The sequence below is a fragment of the Drosophila elegans genome, unplaced genomic scaffold (assembly GCF_018152505.1).
Source record: "Drosophila elegans isolate 14027-0461.03 unplaced genomic scaffold, ASM1815250v1 contig_814, whole genome shotgun sequence".
NCBI lineage: Eukaryota > Metazoa > Arthropoda > Insecta > Diptera > Drosophilidae > Drosophila > Drosophila elegans.
In genome coordinates this window covers 9781925-9798915 of record NW_024546167.1, presented here as the reverse complement: position 1 = coordinate 9798915, position 16991 = coordinate 9781925, and the positions used below count along the sequence as shown (strand labels likewise).

Below are 16991 nucleotides of genomic sequence, written 5' to 3'. Positions count from 1 at the left end.
GCCAGCGGAGAAGTTGAAAGGGGCTAAAGTGCAGCCAGCTGAGCATCCTAAGAGCCGAGCGGCGAAAGCGAAGATATTTTATTTGGCCATTGAGACACGGCAGAAGGCAAAAGTGCAATGCAATTGGGATTTATGTAAATGCTTTAATAAATACATATAGACGTACGAATGTACGTGGATCCATATCAAAACTTTCAACGCAGATTAAAAAATGTCAACGGAATTTATGCGGAATTAAGCAGCAGCAATTTCGAACGCAGCGCCCAAATCTTTTATGCATATGGAGAACTGACATTACCCATACGTCACGTTTGCCGCCAGCAAAACTGCAGCTGCAAACTTTTCCTCGCCATTTTCAATGCCACCTCTACACATGCAGAGATACTAACAATGCGCCTTTCCATTTTTAATAATGCTGCAAATGCATATTTTATAAAGGCAGCGGAACAAACAAAAAAAGTGTGTAAATAGTAAAAATTGAGCGTGGAAAACCTTGTGACTGTAGTCGCAGCTGCACGGTAAATCAAGGGGAGCTCAGTGCCACGCCCTCTGCATTTGAATAATGGGTGAACCAAATGAGGAACGCGAAAATAATTCATGAAACAAAATCGGGTAATATATGATAAGTCGAATTCCAGTTTAAATTATAGGACATATTGCTATGTACCTTAAGTTAACGGATTTCATTCCTTTCTTGTCTATTCTGTTTCTTGTCTCTTCAACTCTTAGCTTTTCGTAAGCAAAATTGAAACTAAATCCGTATTTTCTTTGATAGCTTTCCGCCAAAGTTTCTCCCACAATCGCTGCCTCTTTGACGCATGAAAATCGACAACTAGAACCGAAGCTTCATTATGAGAGTCGGAAATTGTTATGAAAATTGACTTTTTAGCCGCAGGCCAAACTAATTTTGCTGGCTTTCACTGGCGTCCCGCTCCCTTCCACTTTTTGCATCGTCCTTCGAGTGCAGTTAGTGGCACAAAAGTCAATCGGCGGCGAATCGTCTGCTACTTTTTCTGCCTCCGTTCGAGCTCGGTTATTATGTCGTCCTGCTCGGAGGAGTGGAGCATCGATTCGGAATGGAAATGGGAATGGGAATCGTACTCGTTATCATTTGACTGGCCATTTGCTGCTTATCAAAAGCTGATTGCAAATGCCCGCAGCTGGCCATCCTTTTGCTTGCTATTTCTCTTCCTTTCTTCTTGGACTTTGGGAAGATAGTATAGAGGGTAGCAATAGCATAAACATTCATTTGCCAAAGAAAAAATAATGCTTATATAATGAAAATATCAATATACTTTTTTTGTATAACATTTTTGTATCAAAAAATGTATAAAAATTAACTATTTGAACCTTAAAAATGGTTGTTTAATTTTTTTTAGATCTTTGAATAATTTTTAATAAGTACTAAATAAGCCTGAACACTATTTTTGACATATCTCTATCTTTTGACCGTTTGATATTCCCTCTGTTATGTGGTCTTACTTATTGCACTCAAATCGGCCACGGCAGTCATCTTTGTTTATTGTTTTTCACCAGGAACTACCATTCCTGCAGCTACTGGTGCTGCTTTTGCAACTGGTAGTGATTTGCCCACTGCCGAAGCCTTTTGACTTGTTGTTGCATATAAACTTTATAAATCTTTTGCTCGGTTAAACTTTTGCAATTGAGTTGTGGATACAAATTAACTCAACTTGCTGTGAAAACTTTTGCTAAATAACAACAGCAAAGGCAGCAGCATCGGAAGAACTTCAGTGGCAGCTGCGGCAGGCAACAATAACATTTACCTACAGTAAATCAAAAGTTTTTCGAGCCCATTTCCAGCCAAATTTCTAAGTGCCGACTGCTTTTGGGAATGGCTTTCCCCTTTTGCTTTATCCATTTTGGCGGTCAAAACTTTGTCCGAAATATTGTGTGAAAATTCCCGTAGTCTTAGTAGCTTTGAAAATAATTAGGTTTAATGGAAATATCATTAGGTGGAAAGGTGCCACTGTGTTTTTAAAAATGCGTAAATAATAAAATATCACGGACAATTAAATATTTCAGCGGAAAGTCATCAAAGCTTTTAAAAAATACAAGCATAAAAATCGTAACATAGATGTTCTAAAGAATATTTAGGTTTCTTGAAGTTGGCTTTCTTTCTTACTTACTTTTAGTTTTAAATAGGTTTGTTCTTACCAAAATTTTGATACATTAACTAATAAATATATTTATTTTTCTAATGAGTAACTTTAAGTAAATATATTACTATTGACTTTATAATTTTAAAACGTTAGGATCGTCAACAAATTAATCATCTTGACCTAAAGGAAACAATTTGAGGCACCAATCACTTCGGCTCACTCGGTAAAGGTCTCCCTCTGTATTTAAGTGGAAAGTAGCATTTAACCACTGAGCGACCTTTATCAGCCCGCAGGAGGCAATCAAATGATTTGTTAATTTCACCCGAAATTGAAAATGTAATCAAACCAGAACACAAAAAAGGCCTGCGGCCTCTTTTGTCTGACTCATTTACAGCCTCCACTTAATCAATTTGCTTGGCCAGGGGACAATTAAACCAAAGGAGCAAATGGGCCCAAGGCCTCGAGAAGGAGAATAAATCTAATTAGCTATTTGTCGCCTAACAATTGTAGGAAATTTGACAGCACAAACAGTATTGAGGGGGAAAATGGATTCGACAGATGCTTTTTGTCTATTTTGCATGTCGTGTAATCGTTTGGCCAAACAAATGAATCGAGAAATTTGAGCCCAATCCAGGCGCTCTAATTTGTGGCCGGGAAATTTATGTTATATTCGGGGAAAATTTGGCAAACGAGTTTTCCCTCTGAAGGCCATCAATTTTAATCGAAACTGTAACCGAAACGGAAGCTAATCAAATCTAAAAACGGACACGTGCCGAACCGCACTTAATTGTTTCAATTTGGCCACTCAAAGTGCCACAAATTACACGATCTGCTCCTCAAAGTTTTCATAAATTTGCCTTTGGAGAGACACTTCAGAGTAATTTGCAACACATTTCGCTCGGAAAAAAGGAAAAACTTTGCAACCGCAGAAAAAAAAACAGTCAAGGCAAAAGGGAAATGACAAAAATCAGGCAGCCGCTCAAAAACCAATGGAATGGGCAGAAAAAAGAGGTGGAGGAAAAATTTGGTGAAAAAAGAGCGTTGAAAATTAAGTGGAAATGAATTGCTCGCTTGAATTTCAATGGAGCGTCCGGCACGTTAATGTTTACTCAAGTGGAAATCGAGTCACTCGCGATGAGTCTGCCACTCCCCTTAGGAGTCCGTTTCCGTTTGAGAACTTTTCAGGACGACCACGAGCCAGAGGAGAAAATGGGAAAAAGAGGTCCCGAAAAAAGGGAACTAAAACCGAGCAAAGACAACCAGCGAAAAGTCAAAAAGCAGGAAAGCAAGAAATGGAAAAAGCAGAAAAGCAATTTCTAACTGGCTGCACTGACTGACTGATGGAAAACGATGTGTTTGGCGTTTGTCATCTCAATTAGTTTGGGTTCTTGTGCTTGGAAATGAGTGGAAACCATTCGTCTAACAAACATAAATTGATATTCTTATCCAACGAGCAGATCTGCTGCGTTTTTGGAAATTGATTGTGTTGGGTGAAATAATAAAAGGCAATGTTGTTTCTAAATGTTTCACTTATACAAAGAAGACTTCAACCAATAGAGTGCCAAGAGAAAAAGCATTAAAAAATAGTAAAAGTCCGCCTTTATCATCAATTTGCCTCAGGTGAAACATTTTCTTTTAATGCATGGCTGATTTAAATTACGTATGTTATTTTTTAACGTAACACACAAAGTTTACTACTTTTTTGCTAAGAGAAGTGCTAGCCATAAGCTTCACAAATGTATTTAATTTAATAAGGACTTATAAAAAAAAACGTATGCCTAATAAATCCCGAAGCAGATTGAATGACCCCCAAAGTGCCGCCAGATGATCCCCTCGGTAAACTTTTGCTTACATTTTATAGCCTGTCTAACTTTTGGCTAGACTGAAAATCAGCTCTGTACAGTTTATTTCAGTTCGGACTATATGTGTTTAAATAATCCCCCGGCGAAGTTTAATCCCGATTCACACACCGACAATGACAGCGCACACTTGTCGAGGCATTAAAAACGACGCGTCGGCAGGGTGTGAGAATGGTGGTGCTCTAAAATCCCCATATTTGTTATATTTTGGGGCGGACCGTAACCCATAAGCCATAACCGTATTTAGCCGCAAAAATCCACAGAGTATGTGTGCTGGAGTTAGTTTATTACTTCGTTTTTAGTAGCTGCCAATTTTAGGCGACAAACAAGAGGCCATCAATGGTGAAAGAGATGGCGAGAGGGTGGCAAAAAGAGATGGCGGGAGGGTGAAGGAAAGAGATGGTGAGACTCTGCAAGAAAGAGAAGCAAGACCCAACATGGCAATGAACTCTGATGCTGGACCACTGTACTTATATATGAACTGCACTTGTTACGCACCCCACTAAACTCCATATCTTACCCCTGATCCCAAAATCCCCACCTTTCACCTCTCACATTTACTCCTCTTTCACCACCACCTTCTGGACCACGCATTGTCCAGCTTTTATGGCACGTTGTAAACACTGCGCATAAACTTCGCACTAAAGTGTTGTCGTATAAATTGTATTATGGCAGCTCCCCAGTTGGTCATTCCATAAGGTTAGTCGGCGTTTCGGGAGGTGTATGATGAAAAAATAGGAATAGGGATTGCGGAAGGGGCTTTGATTTCTGCCAGACGAAACAAATTAAAACGAAAGTTTTAAGCCACTGAAGTCTGAAAATTGGACTATTAGGTTCGAGAGAACAGAATTATTAAGACACTAAAAATATAATTGTACTGAAAAAAAGCTGGTACGAAAAGTACTTACTTAAAAATATGTACCGGAAAACTTACTTACTTACAAACTTACTTACTTTTACAAAATACTTTCACTTAAAAATGTTATATTATAATTTTCAAGCCTACCCCCAATTCTTTATTCGTTTCAAGAAGATATTTATCTGTTCTGGCTCAGTGTTCGTTTTAATTACAATTATTGTGGCCTTGTTGAACTTTTCTCTGGTAAACAGCAAGAGAAAGTTGTGGATATAACGAAAGAGATTGGGGAAAGTCAGCTAGAGGCTTCTGTTTAACCACCAAAAAGCCGTTGAAGTGCATTCATCTGCTGCAAAGGATTCAGACTGCAAACCGGCCGGAGATGGCTAGTCAGTTATCCAACCTCTTCGCCCTATTTTTGGCTGATTTTCTGCGGCAGGCTAAGTAAATTCCATTTTCACGCCCAGATGCAGCGCATTTAATTCAACATTTTTAGTTCCTTTCGGCGGAGTTCTCCTCATCATGGTCTCTTTCTTGTCTTTTAACTTAAAATTTCAATAAAAAAGTATATATATGTTCAGTAAAGACTTATGGCAAATGGAAGAACTTCAAGTAGCTTCTAAATTATCGGGTTTACATTGCATTCAATAAAATATCACTTTGGCCTTTAAGGGTCATCCAATGGGTCGACTCCCTTAACTTTCCTTTACTGTGAGAGTGAATTGCCCAGATTCTTTTCACATCGTGACCGTTATATCCAAAATCGGAGAAATGGATAGGAAGCTATAAGAGGCGCTGAATATGCAGAATGCATCTCAACCACCAACCCTACACTCCATCTCGATTTGCTTGCTCTTCGGTCGCCAGACATTTTGGTTCTAAACTCATTTGCATGATTTTTCATTTTAGCCAGACTCGAGCCCCTATCTTTAGGCCATTCCCTCAAACCCCATTCCATTCAGAGTTTTCATTACATAGGCCTACAAATGGGCAATTGGGATGAGCATCGATGGCATCCGCTTTTCCTTTTCATTTTCCCAGTTCCAATCAACTTGCCGATTTTAATTTCGATGGTAAACAGATAAGAGTAGATGGTCAAGTCAACTCCATCAGAGTTTGGTTATCGATAAAAAGAAGGCTTATCTCGATGTAAATGGAAAGAACATGTATATGTAATGAGAGAGTTAACGGTAAAACATAAAAAAATACGAAATCGACAGTGAAACTTGTTGTTAGATTGATAATTGTAATTTTATTCAAACAAACTAATTTATACAATTATTTACGTTAATTATTTAATTTAACCACAATAGGAATACAAATATTTAATAATATACATACAAAACAAATAAAAGCATATCATTAATTTATTAGTTTAAAAAATATAAATAAATAAGCTAGGTAATTTGATTGATTGTATGTTTTATTTATTTTTGGATGGCTACAATCCCTTAGTGACTACCAAAAAAAAAAAATTTTAATCATTTAATTGGCAAACAATGCATAACTTTTTATAACGAAGGGTAAGAGAGAAGAGATAGAGATAGAGATAGAGTGCTTTTGCGTGCGCCACCGAGTCATAAATCATAGTTAACCTTTTTTGTTGGTGCATGATGATTCGCTTTTCGTTTCGTCATGTTTTGTTTTCCATTTTTTTTTTTGCCATTGTCCCTTCTATTCATTTTTGCAGCGCCCACGGCGACTGTCAGTTTTGAAGGCCGCGATAGCGAAAAGGGGGTGGGAAACGAGTTTGGAAAGGGGGTGGTCTAAAAAGGAAAAAAGTGCAACGTCTACAAATTGGCCGCATTTCCTTTCGCGGAAAGTTCGCCTGGACCTTGGCCGATGGCGATGACTCAGTCCTAAGAGGGTTCTTCTTTTATTTTATTGTGTACACTTTATATTTGTTGAATGGGTAAAAAAGGATAATTCTTAAAATTTATATTTTTTCCTTATAAACAAAAACATATCTTGTGGTTGTACCGAAAAATCGAGCCACCACCAATCCATAAATATTATGTGTTATGGCTTTTGGTTTTCATTAATTCTTAACAGGGCTTTAATTAAACTTAACCAATTTATTTTCCAGATTGGTCGAAGATTTAATATTAGTAATGCGATTAGTCAAAACTTTTATGGAAAAATCTTAAAGATAGCATTAGTTTTTTTCAATGTTTCTCCACAATTTGTAGTTCATTTTATTAGTGCACTGCGCATATTCCTTTTCATCTGCAGCTCGGCTGCAATTTTGGTCTTAGTTTTGTCGGTGCGTATTTTTATTTTTTTTTAGCTTTTACTGCATTTGACATTTGGCGACTTCTGCTTGTGCGCGTGTAATTTATGTGAGTTTTGTCCCATGAAGTTTGTTTTTCGGTTCGAGGACAGAGCGCGAAAGTGTGTGAGTCGGGTGAAAAGACAGTGGAGTAACTCGCAGTAACTACCAACAAGTTTATGCGAAAAGACAGCACAGACTATGGTAGGTGAAACTTTGTCGCATAAGTTTTGCTGCCTCACATAAGTGGGTAAGTCTTTGGCCGTCTCTTTCTATCCGCATATGCCCCTCTCTGTTTGTCGCACAATCAGCTCAATGTTTTGTTTGCAGTTGTCTTGTTCGGCTTGTTGTTTGTTTGTGTCTTTGTTTGTTGCTGCTCTTGTCGCTGGCTTCGTGTTTGCTCCTCGGACAAACAAATCCAGGGAAAGGAGGGTGCCAAGGAGCGACACTCGTGTAATTCATATTCATTAGCTGCCCCATTGTGTCATTGTCATGAAATTGTAATTCTGCCGAGAAGTCGCTGATAATTAAGTTGGTTGGGCAGTTCCACAAGGAGTTCAGGCAGAAAATGTGTTGAAGTATTGCTATATTAATAAAGCTAGTGTGAGAGTAGAAAAACTACATTGGGGTAGTACATTTAAAAATTTTTTTTGCTGTTTATTTGCCAGTTTAACTTAACACAATAATTATACTTACAAAAATTAAAAGAGAGTGCCGAATATATTTTTTTATCTGTAACCAGAATCTCAATTAAATTATTATTGTATGTTGAATCAATTTATTTTTGACCTTCTTTAGCTAATTACCTAATTAAGTACATTTTTGTAATATAGTTCACTAAGCATGAGATCGTCAAAAGCTGTCAGTTGCTCTGCTGTTGTTTACACCAACTTAATTGAATTCCAGTTTAGCATCATGTAGTAACCATGTCAAAAAAACAACATTAGAAAACTTGTCAAACTTGGTGAAAATCTAATTAAATTAGCAGACGCTTTAGAAGCTTACAAAGAAAGTGGCAAAAGTATTCTAACGACGTTATACAAAACTTAGTTTCTTAATTTAAAGATTATTATACTCCTTTTATTTTTTAAATATTTGTATTTCGACTTTTACAATTTTATACAATATTTACTTCTTAAAAGCTTAACCATTTTTCCGTTTTTAGGATGGAAACAAAATTATTTTCGTCAACGAAGAGTTTGGCCAAACAAAACTTTGGCTCCTCTCTCAATAAAAGTCAAATAGAATTCCAAACAAACTTGATAGCCAAATGGAAAGCACTCTTCTCCAACGTGTAGTGTATAATAATCAGGCTAACACACACTCGAAAGAGGGGTGGAGGTTTAGTTGGGATTTGGGGAGAGAGATGCCAACTTTATTTAACTGTTTGCCAAGCTGTCAAGCGCTGGCTAACTGCCAACACACACACACTCACAGACAAGCAAACACAACACGATTTCAGGTGATCCAGGTATTGGTTTGGTTTTGGCTGCGAATTTCAAGGGGGTGGTGTTGTGGATGGTGCGATGGGTGGTGCAGTGGGTAGTGCAGTGGTTGGTGCAGTAGGTGGTGAGGAGGCCGAAAGGGAAACGCGGTACATTTGCGCTCAACGTGTTTGCCTTTTGGAACGTTTCACGCTTCGATTGAATCGCAAGCAAAGGCAGTAATGTGAATACGGGGAAGTGCAGAGGGAATACTTATTTTAATCTTACTGAAAAAAATTAAAATAAAGTTTGCCGACTATCAGATGTCTCATATTCTTTTTGTTTTACCCTGTGTAAATTTGTTAATTAAGAATAAAAATGAAATACTTGCAGTACGGGTTTCGTTAAACATTTTTCAGTACAAAAAAGAAGAATGCATTTCTGGAGTTACTTGAGTAGGATCATAGATAGAAGCAATAAAAAATATGTTATATATATTATCTTCTGTAAAATGTATTCGCAAAATGAATAAAATCAAATGAAAGTGATTTAAAATTGCAGTAATTTCATTTTTTTATTTATTTTTAATTGATACAAACAATAAAAAACACAATAGTAATAGTTACTTAAATGAAAATAAAATCAAATTCGAAAATTATTTTTAAAACTAATTATATAGAGAACTATTATCTGCAGCAAATTGAATGTACCCCCACAAAATGACCAGGTACAGAAACGCAAACTGCAAGCCCACATTGAATACAGTGTGTGGGTGAAAAAGAGATAGGCGGAGTGCTGTGTGTGTGTGGAAATGCAAAAATTAAATTTTAAATATTTATAAGCTACAGGATGTGTAAGTGGGAGGGGGTGGGAAAGCGAACTGAAGGACGAGGAAACAGGATGGTAGGCCAATAAAAGGAATTTGCAATTGGTCTGATTGGCTTTTAATCGCAGCAGACAGTTTTTAATAAATATGCATAACCGTTTGCGCATCCAATTGAAACACAGTGGGAGATCTCATCGAATGGAAAGCTAAATAATTGGGGAGATGTGAAAATGTGGTAAGGTATTATGAGATATCTTGCAGAGAGCTTTGAGCCAAACAAAGTAATTGAGTTGACTTTAATGCCTAGGAAATTAATTTAAAATATGTACAAAACTTAAAGAGAATGTTGTTAACCAACTACTTTAAATGTAATGATTTAACCAGAAATGAAAGCGTTCATAATTTACTTATGCTAAGTTTTTTTTAACTCATCTATAACTAAACATTCTTTATGGGCTTAATGACTAATATTTATAATTTTTCCGATGATGGAAGTTTTTTTCCTAGTCCACTGTATTTCCCTGGCCAAGCACCCTATTTTTCTTTAAAACGAGAAGGGCCTTTCGATGCAACTTCTTGCGGAAACGGATGTTCCATAGCATAGCGGAAGACGAAAGCCGAAAGAGTCGAGGGGAATTTATGATTTTGCCATAAAATCCTGTTGATATGTGGAAGGAAGCCTGTTCCGTCAGTTTCCTTGTACCACCCCCTCGCTTCTCTCACCTCGCAGTGGTTACTTATGCGCATATGGAACACGTTGCACGTAGGACTCGCACATACAAAGCTTCGGATACGGATACTCAGATACTCCGATACTCCGGTACAGAGATACTCAGGCACACAGATACACAGTTGCGGATACGCAATGCACACATCCTGCTCTCAGCGCACATTGTTGCGATTGATGCACATAAGAAATGCAATCGGGCCAACAGCAATTTCGTAAATCGAAGGAAAAATTTCCTAGCCGCATCAACATCGCATTTCGTCTCCGGCAGAGAGGCAATCAAACATGGCAGGAAAACTGCAGCTGGAAAACAGTTGTTGACTGTTTGCCGGGCATCGCCTATAGCTCCATCACGATGATAATGATCATCATCACCTCGGAACAGGGCAACATCGAAACATCATCATCAACTGGAGGAACAAGCGGAGGACATATCCTCGTCATCGGCACTTTTATGGAGCTGTTTTGTCGCATCCACTGAGCCTATAAGCAGCGGCTCGTCATATGCACGTCAGAATATCAGAGGATATACACAGCGAGAAATGGAAAATATTTTGAAAAAAAATTGCAAATGTAAACTATGAATATTTTTAACTTTTTATATATTTGGCTAATTGACAGTTAAGTTAATTTGGAGTGCAACTTTTGATGGTCGCATTAATTAAATAAGCTAGAGTTAACAAAATACCAAATAAAAATTACCAAAAATATAGATTTCTCAATTATAATGTACAACATTATTTTAGTTATAATATATCATTTATTTGGATCTATTTATATATTTCAAGTCTATTCTTTTTTCTCTTGTACCTCTTGTATCTGAATGTACTCATGCAAAAGGCTTGTTTATTTGCTGGCAAAATTGTGAAATAATGTGCTGCAATCAATTCCCAACACAGTGCTCTGTGACCCTGGGCCGTCGCTCATATATTGCACCCCCTTTGATCCCATTCTTTCCCTCTTGCGAAATTCAGGGAAAGCGGGGAAAAATGGTGTGCAGTGAAGTGTTTTGAAGTGGCAGCTGCCACAGACACAGCTGCAACTGCCACAACTGCATTGGTGGCCCTGCGCCTTTATCACCACTTGATTTACCGCACCCCCTTTTCCACTATTTTCCACCCGTGTCCCCAATTTTTGTACTTTTTGCCTCTCCATCAGAGGTAACATGTTGGTGATGAATATGTTTACATCAATAACAAAAACTCCACTATGGCGCATCAATAATGAAGCGTTGCTCTGACTCCGCTTTATAAAACCCCCTTTCGCTTGATCTATCCACCAACAACACGTCAAAATGAGTTTACTTTGTGGTTTGATGGCTGCGTTTGCCAACTGCTCTCGTGGAGTATGAAGTATCGAGTTTTGAGTACCGAATACATTCGTCTACACACGAGTACACCGAGTTCTTGACATCCTCAACCCAAAAACAACCGCAGCAATAAAAACGAGAATTATTTAGCGATTGCAACGAAGGAACCACGGAGTACTTGATACTTTGTGAAAGTGATTCTGTCTGCTGCCTGGTTGGGGATTTGTTAGTATCCGTGATTTCAAGGGAATCATTTCTAATTAGTAAACATTGTTTCTTTTTTGTCAAAAAGAAAATACTAGCAATCAAGAAAAATCATTATAATATACATAAGTTCAGAATTAAAAATATTTATTGTAAAAGTAGCCCTTGACTTTTATCTTCCTTAAAACCTAAATGAATTGAGTCAATTTTATATTACAAGCAATACAAGATACACAATTTTACACACAGCTCCATAAAGCAACTTTTCTGTAAGACCTATTCCTTACTAAAATACTTTTGTATTTATAAACGCTAACAATGGAGGGCGACATTGGTTTAGTGAAGGGCATTTTAAAGTCGGAGGCGAATAGTGCACAATTAAGTCTCAAGGCGGCCAAGTTCGATGAGGTTAATATACTGGCCACTTTTCATCCAGCTGGCAAGGATTACGGCCACATGATCATCGATGAGCCAAAGACTCCGTTCGTTTTCGAAGATGATTTGCCCACGGAGCTGGACACAAATGCGCTGATCGAGAAGTTACGCCAGACATCGAAGTCAGAAACGCCAGCATTTGGGATCGAAGGGGACTCTGATGATTCCTCGGCTGACGAGGATTTTCCTGAATCAGTGGAGGAGAAAGTGCGGAGGATTGAGTTTGAGAGGCGTCGTAAGCTGCACTATAAGGAGTTTTTTTCGGTGCCTCTGGCTCGACGTCTTATAGCCGAGGAACTCTACGAATTGTCCAGCTGTGATATTAGCATTCAGAGTGAAAAGATCAGTGGAGACCATGAGGAGATATGCTGCGAAACTGCTCATCTATCCGATAGCCGAGTTAGCTCCTTAGTGAAGAGCAGGTCCACCATATCGGCCACTCAATCGGATGACAGGACATCGGAACAAAATGAGCCAGAGCCCGGATTTTCTCCCAGCCATCCTTGCTTCCAAAAACTGAAGGCGGAGATCTTTGACAAAGCTCCAGTGGAATTCGCCTCGTTGACTCATCTGCAACGTCTGCCCTCGGTCAACGACTCGGAAACGCATCAGGAACTTACGGGTCCAAACACTTCGATCAATCCAAGTGCCCGACACACCATTCTGGAGGCAAAACCTGCAATCACAAAATCAAATCCTGCACGTATATGCAAAACGAGATCCAATACTCAGGCTTCGGCTTTCAATAAAACAAGCCGTTGAATCATGACATAATTTGCGGTGTGCCTTAGAACAAATTTTAAAGTTATGCTGTGAAGAATCCTGCTCCCCAGCCGATAATGGGCTCTCCAAAATGACTAAGAAATAAAATCTATTTAAAATATATTAAAAATGTTGTTGCAATTGATTTCAACAAATTCAATACTATGGAGGGAAACAGAAATTACTAGGTATAAAAATGCCATTTACTGAAGAAGTCCAATGTTTCATTATGCTATTATTTTTCATTGTGATTTCTGTTGCAATTACATTTTTAAAAAAAGACAATGTCTAAATTTAACATTCGTTGAAGCTGTTCTCACTAAAATCCGAGAAATACCAATCTGCCAATAAAGTTTTTCAACCCATCGATTAATTTTCCTTTATTCAGATCCGGCTCATTTAAGCTTTGTTTGTCTAAGATGCTTAGCAAATTTATGGCCAGAGATACCTTTGGCCTTAATAATTGTTGAGATGGTAATATGATTAGCCCACTCACCTTTAGTTGGCCTGTCCATCGGCACTCCGGCTGTCCAAGTTCATTTGGCTGAGAAATATTTAATTACGCCCTGACCCAACTGTAATTACTACGGGGGCGACAAAAGACACAAAGCCAAAGTTTGCCTAATAACTTATTGTGGCATTTTGTTTCGTAATTGAAAATTCCTTTGACAGTCCAAGTAGCCGAGGAGTTTTCTTCCGGCCAATCGCCTTCATTTTGATTTAATGTTTTGGCCAATTCGATTGTTAAGGAATCTGATTTCTGGCTTTTAAGATATTTCCTCGAATATTACACCTGCAAAATCACTTGAAATAATTATGCAAAATGTTTAATTTAGCCATTAGAACTTGTAGCAGTTCAGTTTTATTATTATTAAGCTTCGCTCATTCGTTTGCAAATGAAAGGACAACAAGATACCGGATGGTGGTTGGGGTAAGTGTCATGAATATTTATAGGGTCCATGTTATCAATGAATAGATTTCAATTAAATTTATTTGAGAGTACTTTGGGAGAGTGAAATGAACAAAAGCGACAGGGTTGAGCAAAGTTGGGCATGTAAAGATATACAAAACGATAAGGTCAAGCGTTTTAAATCAGAAGTTGTAAAACATTCTTCTTTGAATGTGTAAATAATATTTGTCCAATTATTTTAGAGCGTTTCTTAACTTTATCCAATATTGACACTTTATTAAATATTATTACCATTAAGAAAATAGCCATTTGTATTTTTCACCTCAGCAAGCTGTCCATTTGCAAGCTGTCCATTTAATTGTTGATCCTTAACCAAAGGCTTTTAAATGCATTTAAACCGAAAAACACTTAAACTGGACAAACAACATGGATGGCTTAACCTGCTGGCAGCATCCTTAACCCCGTGAAGCCATTTAATGCGAACTGGCCATTTGGCCAGAAATGATGGCCGAAGTGAAATTTAAGTTGGCTCCAATTGATGGCCGCAGCATCTTTGTCTCCGTCCGGTTCTCCTCCCCCGGACTCGAGTCCGGCTCTTCCTGCCATCTCCGACTCCGTCCCCGTCTCCGCCTCGGTCTCCGTAACAATTGCCGTGTACATTTCATTAAGTGCATAAGCCCGTCCGGCTGTCAGCGCTCCTTTCTCCGCCTTTCTCCATATTTCCTCTCCTTTCTCCTACTTTTCACCCAGAGACCCTTCTCGTTGCTTTTGCTTTTCCACTTTGGCCTGCTCCGTTCATGTGAAGCGATTTTAAGCCGGAAAATTATTTTTAATGCTATTTACACTCACAAATGAAAATGCAAGCGCAAATAAAGGCCGCCAGCAGTCACGAACTGGCCAACAACTTAACTGGCATAAATGCTTCTGCCCAAAAAAAAAATGTATATAAATTGCAAGACGAATTGCGAATGCAGTGGTGAAAGCTTATGGGTACTAGCCATTCTTTGGTATTAGCTTGTAGTTGTACACTTTTATAAATTAATTAAAAACTTAGTTTTACATTTAAAGATTATTTAAATAAATATATAGCTGATTTATTAATGGCCGTTTTTGCTAACTTTAAAATGTTCATATTTAATTGTACAGTATAAATTTATTTATTATTAAATACTAAGCTAATGAAAAAAATGAATTAGTAAAAATAAATATCTGACTATTAAATAAAAAATGTCATATATAATTGTAAAGGTTAAAAACAATGCACATTAAATTAAATGATTTAATATTAAAACATTTTTTAAAATGTTGAAAATATAGGACTTAAAGTAGCTCCTATTTATCTTGTATTTTCAGTTTTCCGAAACTCTTTAGCCAATGCCGGCACAGGGTATCAGTAAAACAGAAACCACGGAGATCTGGACAGAAAGCGAGGGCAAGCAAAAAAGCTGCCTTAAAGCAGCTGCACACATTTCAGACAAGGACCTCGACCTGAACGCGTGTCGCTAAAAAAGTTCGGCTAAATATTTGCGAAAGCATTTTCGCTATTTGTGATGGCATTTCGTGTGGCATGCTCTCCCCTCCACAGTCACCATTCCGGCATCTCACGTTGCAAGTGCAGCACGCAAGGAAGGCCCATGGGAAAGGATTGCCGGGGGAAATGGGGATTGAGCTGCACTTGCTTCGCTGGGGCATCAATTTTCATTTTGATAAATTATAAAATGGCCCAGCGCTGGCACCCAGAGCACCAAGCACACAGCACCGAACACCGAGCACATCCTCTGCCCAGGGATAAATGGATTGCCTGGCCGTGGCCAGCGTTAACCCATGGCAGCAGCCTTGAAAATTGAATGCCAATGGGTTCGGAAAGGAGACAACAAAGCAGTTTAGATGGTTAAATGAATAGGGGCCGCGATATAAGGAGCGGTTCTGGTAGCCACTTTATTGATACATCAATCATCGTAACTTGTAGCGGTTCAAAACCACTTTCGCTGTGGTTTATTGAATAAATGAATGGTCTGACTCCTTGAACAAAATCAATTGGGAAAAATGGGAATTACACTTTTAATAGTTTTTATATTTAAAAACTCTTTTTAATATCTGTTTTGGTAAGTGGCTGTTTCAAAAGATTTTTTTAAATATTTATATTGGTCAAAATCCTGGTTTTTATTTTACAAATTTTAGAAAATATGAATTTAAATAATGTCAAAATATAACAACGTTGTGTGTAACAAGAATTTGAATAATAATTTTTATTAGTATACATTTGAAACAAATATATAACAATAATATTTTATCAAAAAAATACTTGAAAAATCTTATTAGTAACTTTATAAACTTGAATAGTAATTTTTAATAAATTTTAAAAAACATTCAATGGGTTAAAATAGTGCCATGAAGGTTTTCCTTAGAAGGAAGAGCGTATCATCATTAGGAGCTGGGTTTTCTCATATTCTCCACGCCTTTCTCTTCGCTTTTCCCTTTCTCCCCTTCTCTGTCATGTAAATGTAGCGTTGCAAGTGTGGCTAGCAAGTGACATTGTTTAATTGATTGCCACTCAATTTTTCTCTTTTTCCACCAAACTAGCTGGAAAAGCTAATAAAGATTTATGTAGTTTTAAATTTGTTGATTTTTTTGTGCACCTGGCCAAACAAAAGTACTGGATTCGGCGCTCAGGATTAAGGGTGTCACGAGCCAGAGGTCAGGGTCATGCAGGTCATCCCTTTTTTGACTTGTCCTAAGCAAATATGGAAATGCACGCAAGCCAGGAGCGAGCACGTAGTCAGGATAAAGACCAGAAAAATGTCCTTTTATCTCTTTTACTCATTCTATATCGACCTCTCTCTCTCTTTTATACTATGTTTGTGTTTATTTGTAATCAATTAAAGGATAAGGCAATCTATTTGAAAGCCAGCTGTCCCCGTTCCTTCGCTAGTGGCGTGACTTGTTTACTTAATAAACCGCAGCTGAAGGAAGTTTAACCTTTACTTCGTCACTCATTTTCACTGGCTAATAATTACTTATTTAAGCACGCATAAAATAAAATAAAATGTAATAATAGTTGGAATCAATGAATGAAGTAAGTCTTTTAATCATTTTTTCGGATTAGGGGACATTTTTAGAGGGTCAAATATGTTTGAGAATATGACAATCAAACCAAAATTTCAATTCGTTCCGTTAGAATTTTTAAGAACGAATAAAACACAATCTTTTAAATGCATAACTCACGATTTATTTGTATAACATAGAAACTAATAAGCCTACATTAATACTACAAAAGTTTCCAAACGCAT

At 37.7% G+C, this 16991-nt stretch overlaps 1 protein-coding gene across 1 annotated transcript; it reads left to right on the top strand.

The window, feature by feature from the left end:
* The first annotated feature begins 11801 nt into the window (after positions 1-11801).
* LOC108150431 (protein phosphatase inhibitor 2) lies at positions 11802-13164 on the top strand. The gene has a single exon (XM_017278588.2). It carries the CDS (start codon positions 11913-11915, stop codon positions 12789-12791), a length of 879 nt encoding a protein of 292 aa, XP_017134077.1. The 5' UTR covers positions 11802-11912; the 3' UTR covers positions 12792-13164.
* Positions 13165-16991: the final 3827 nt, after the last annotated feature.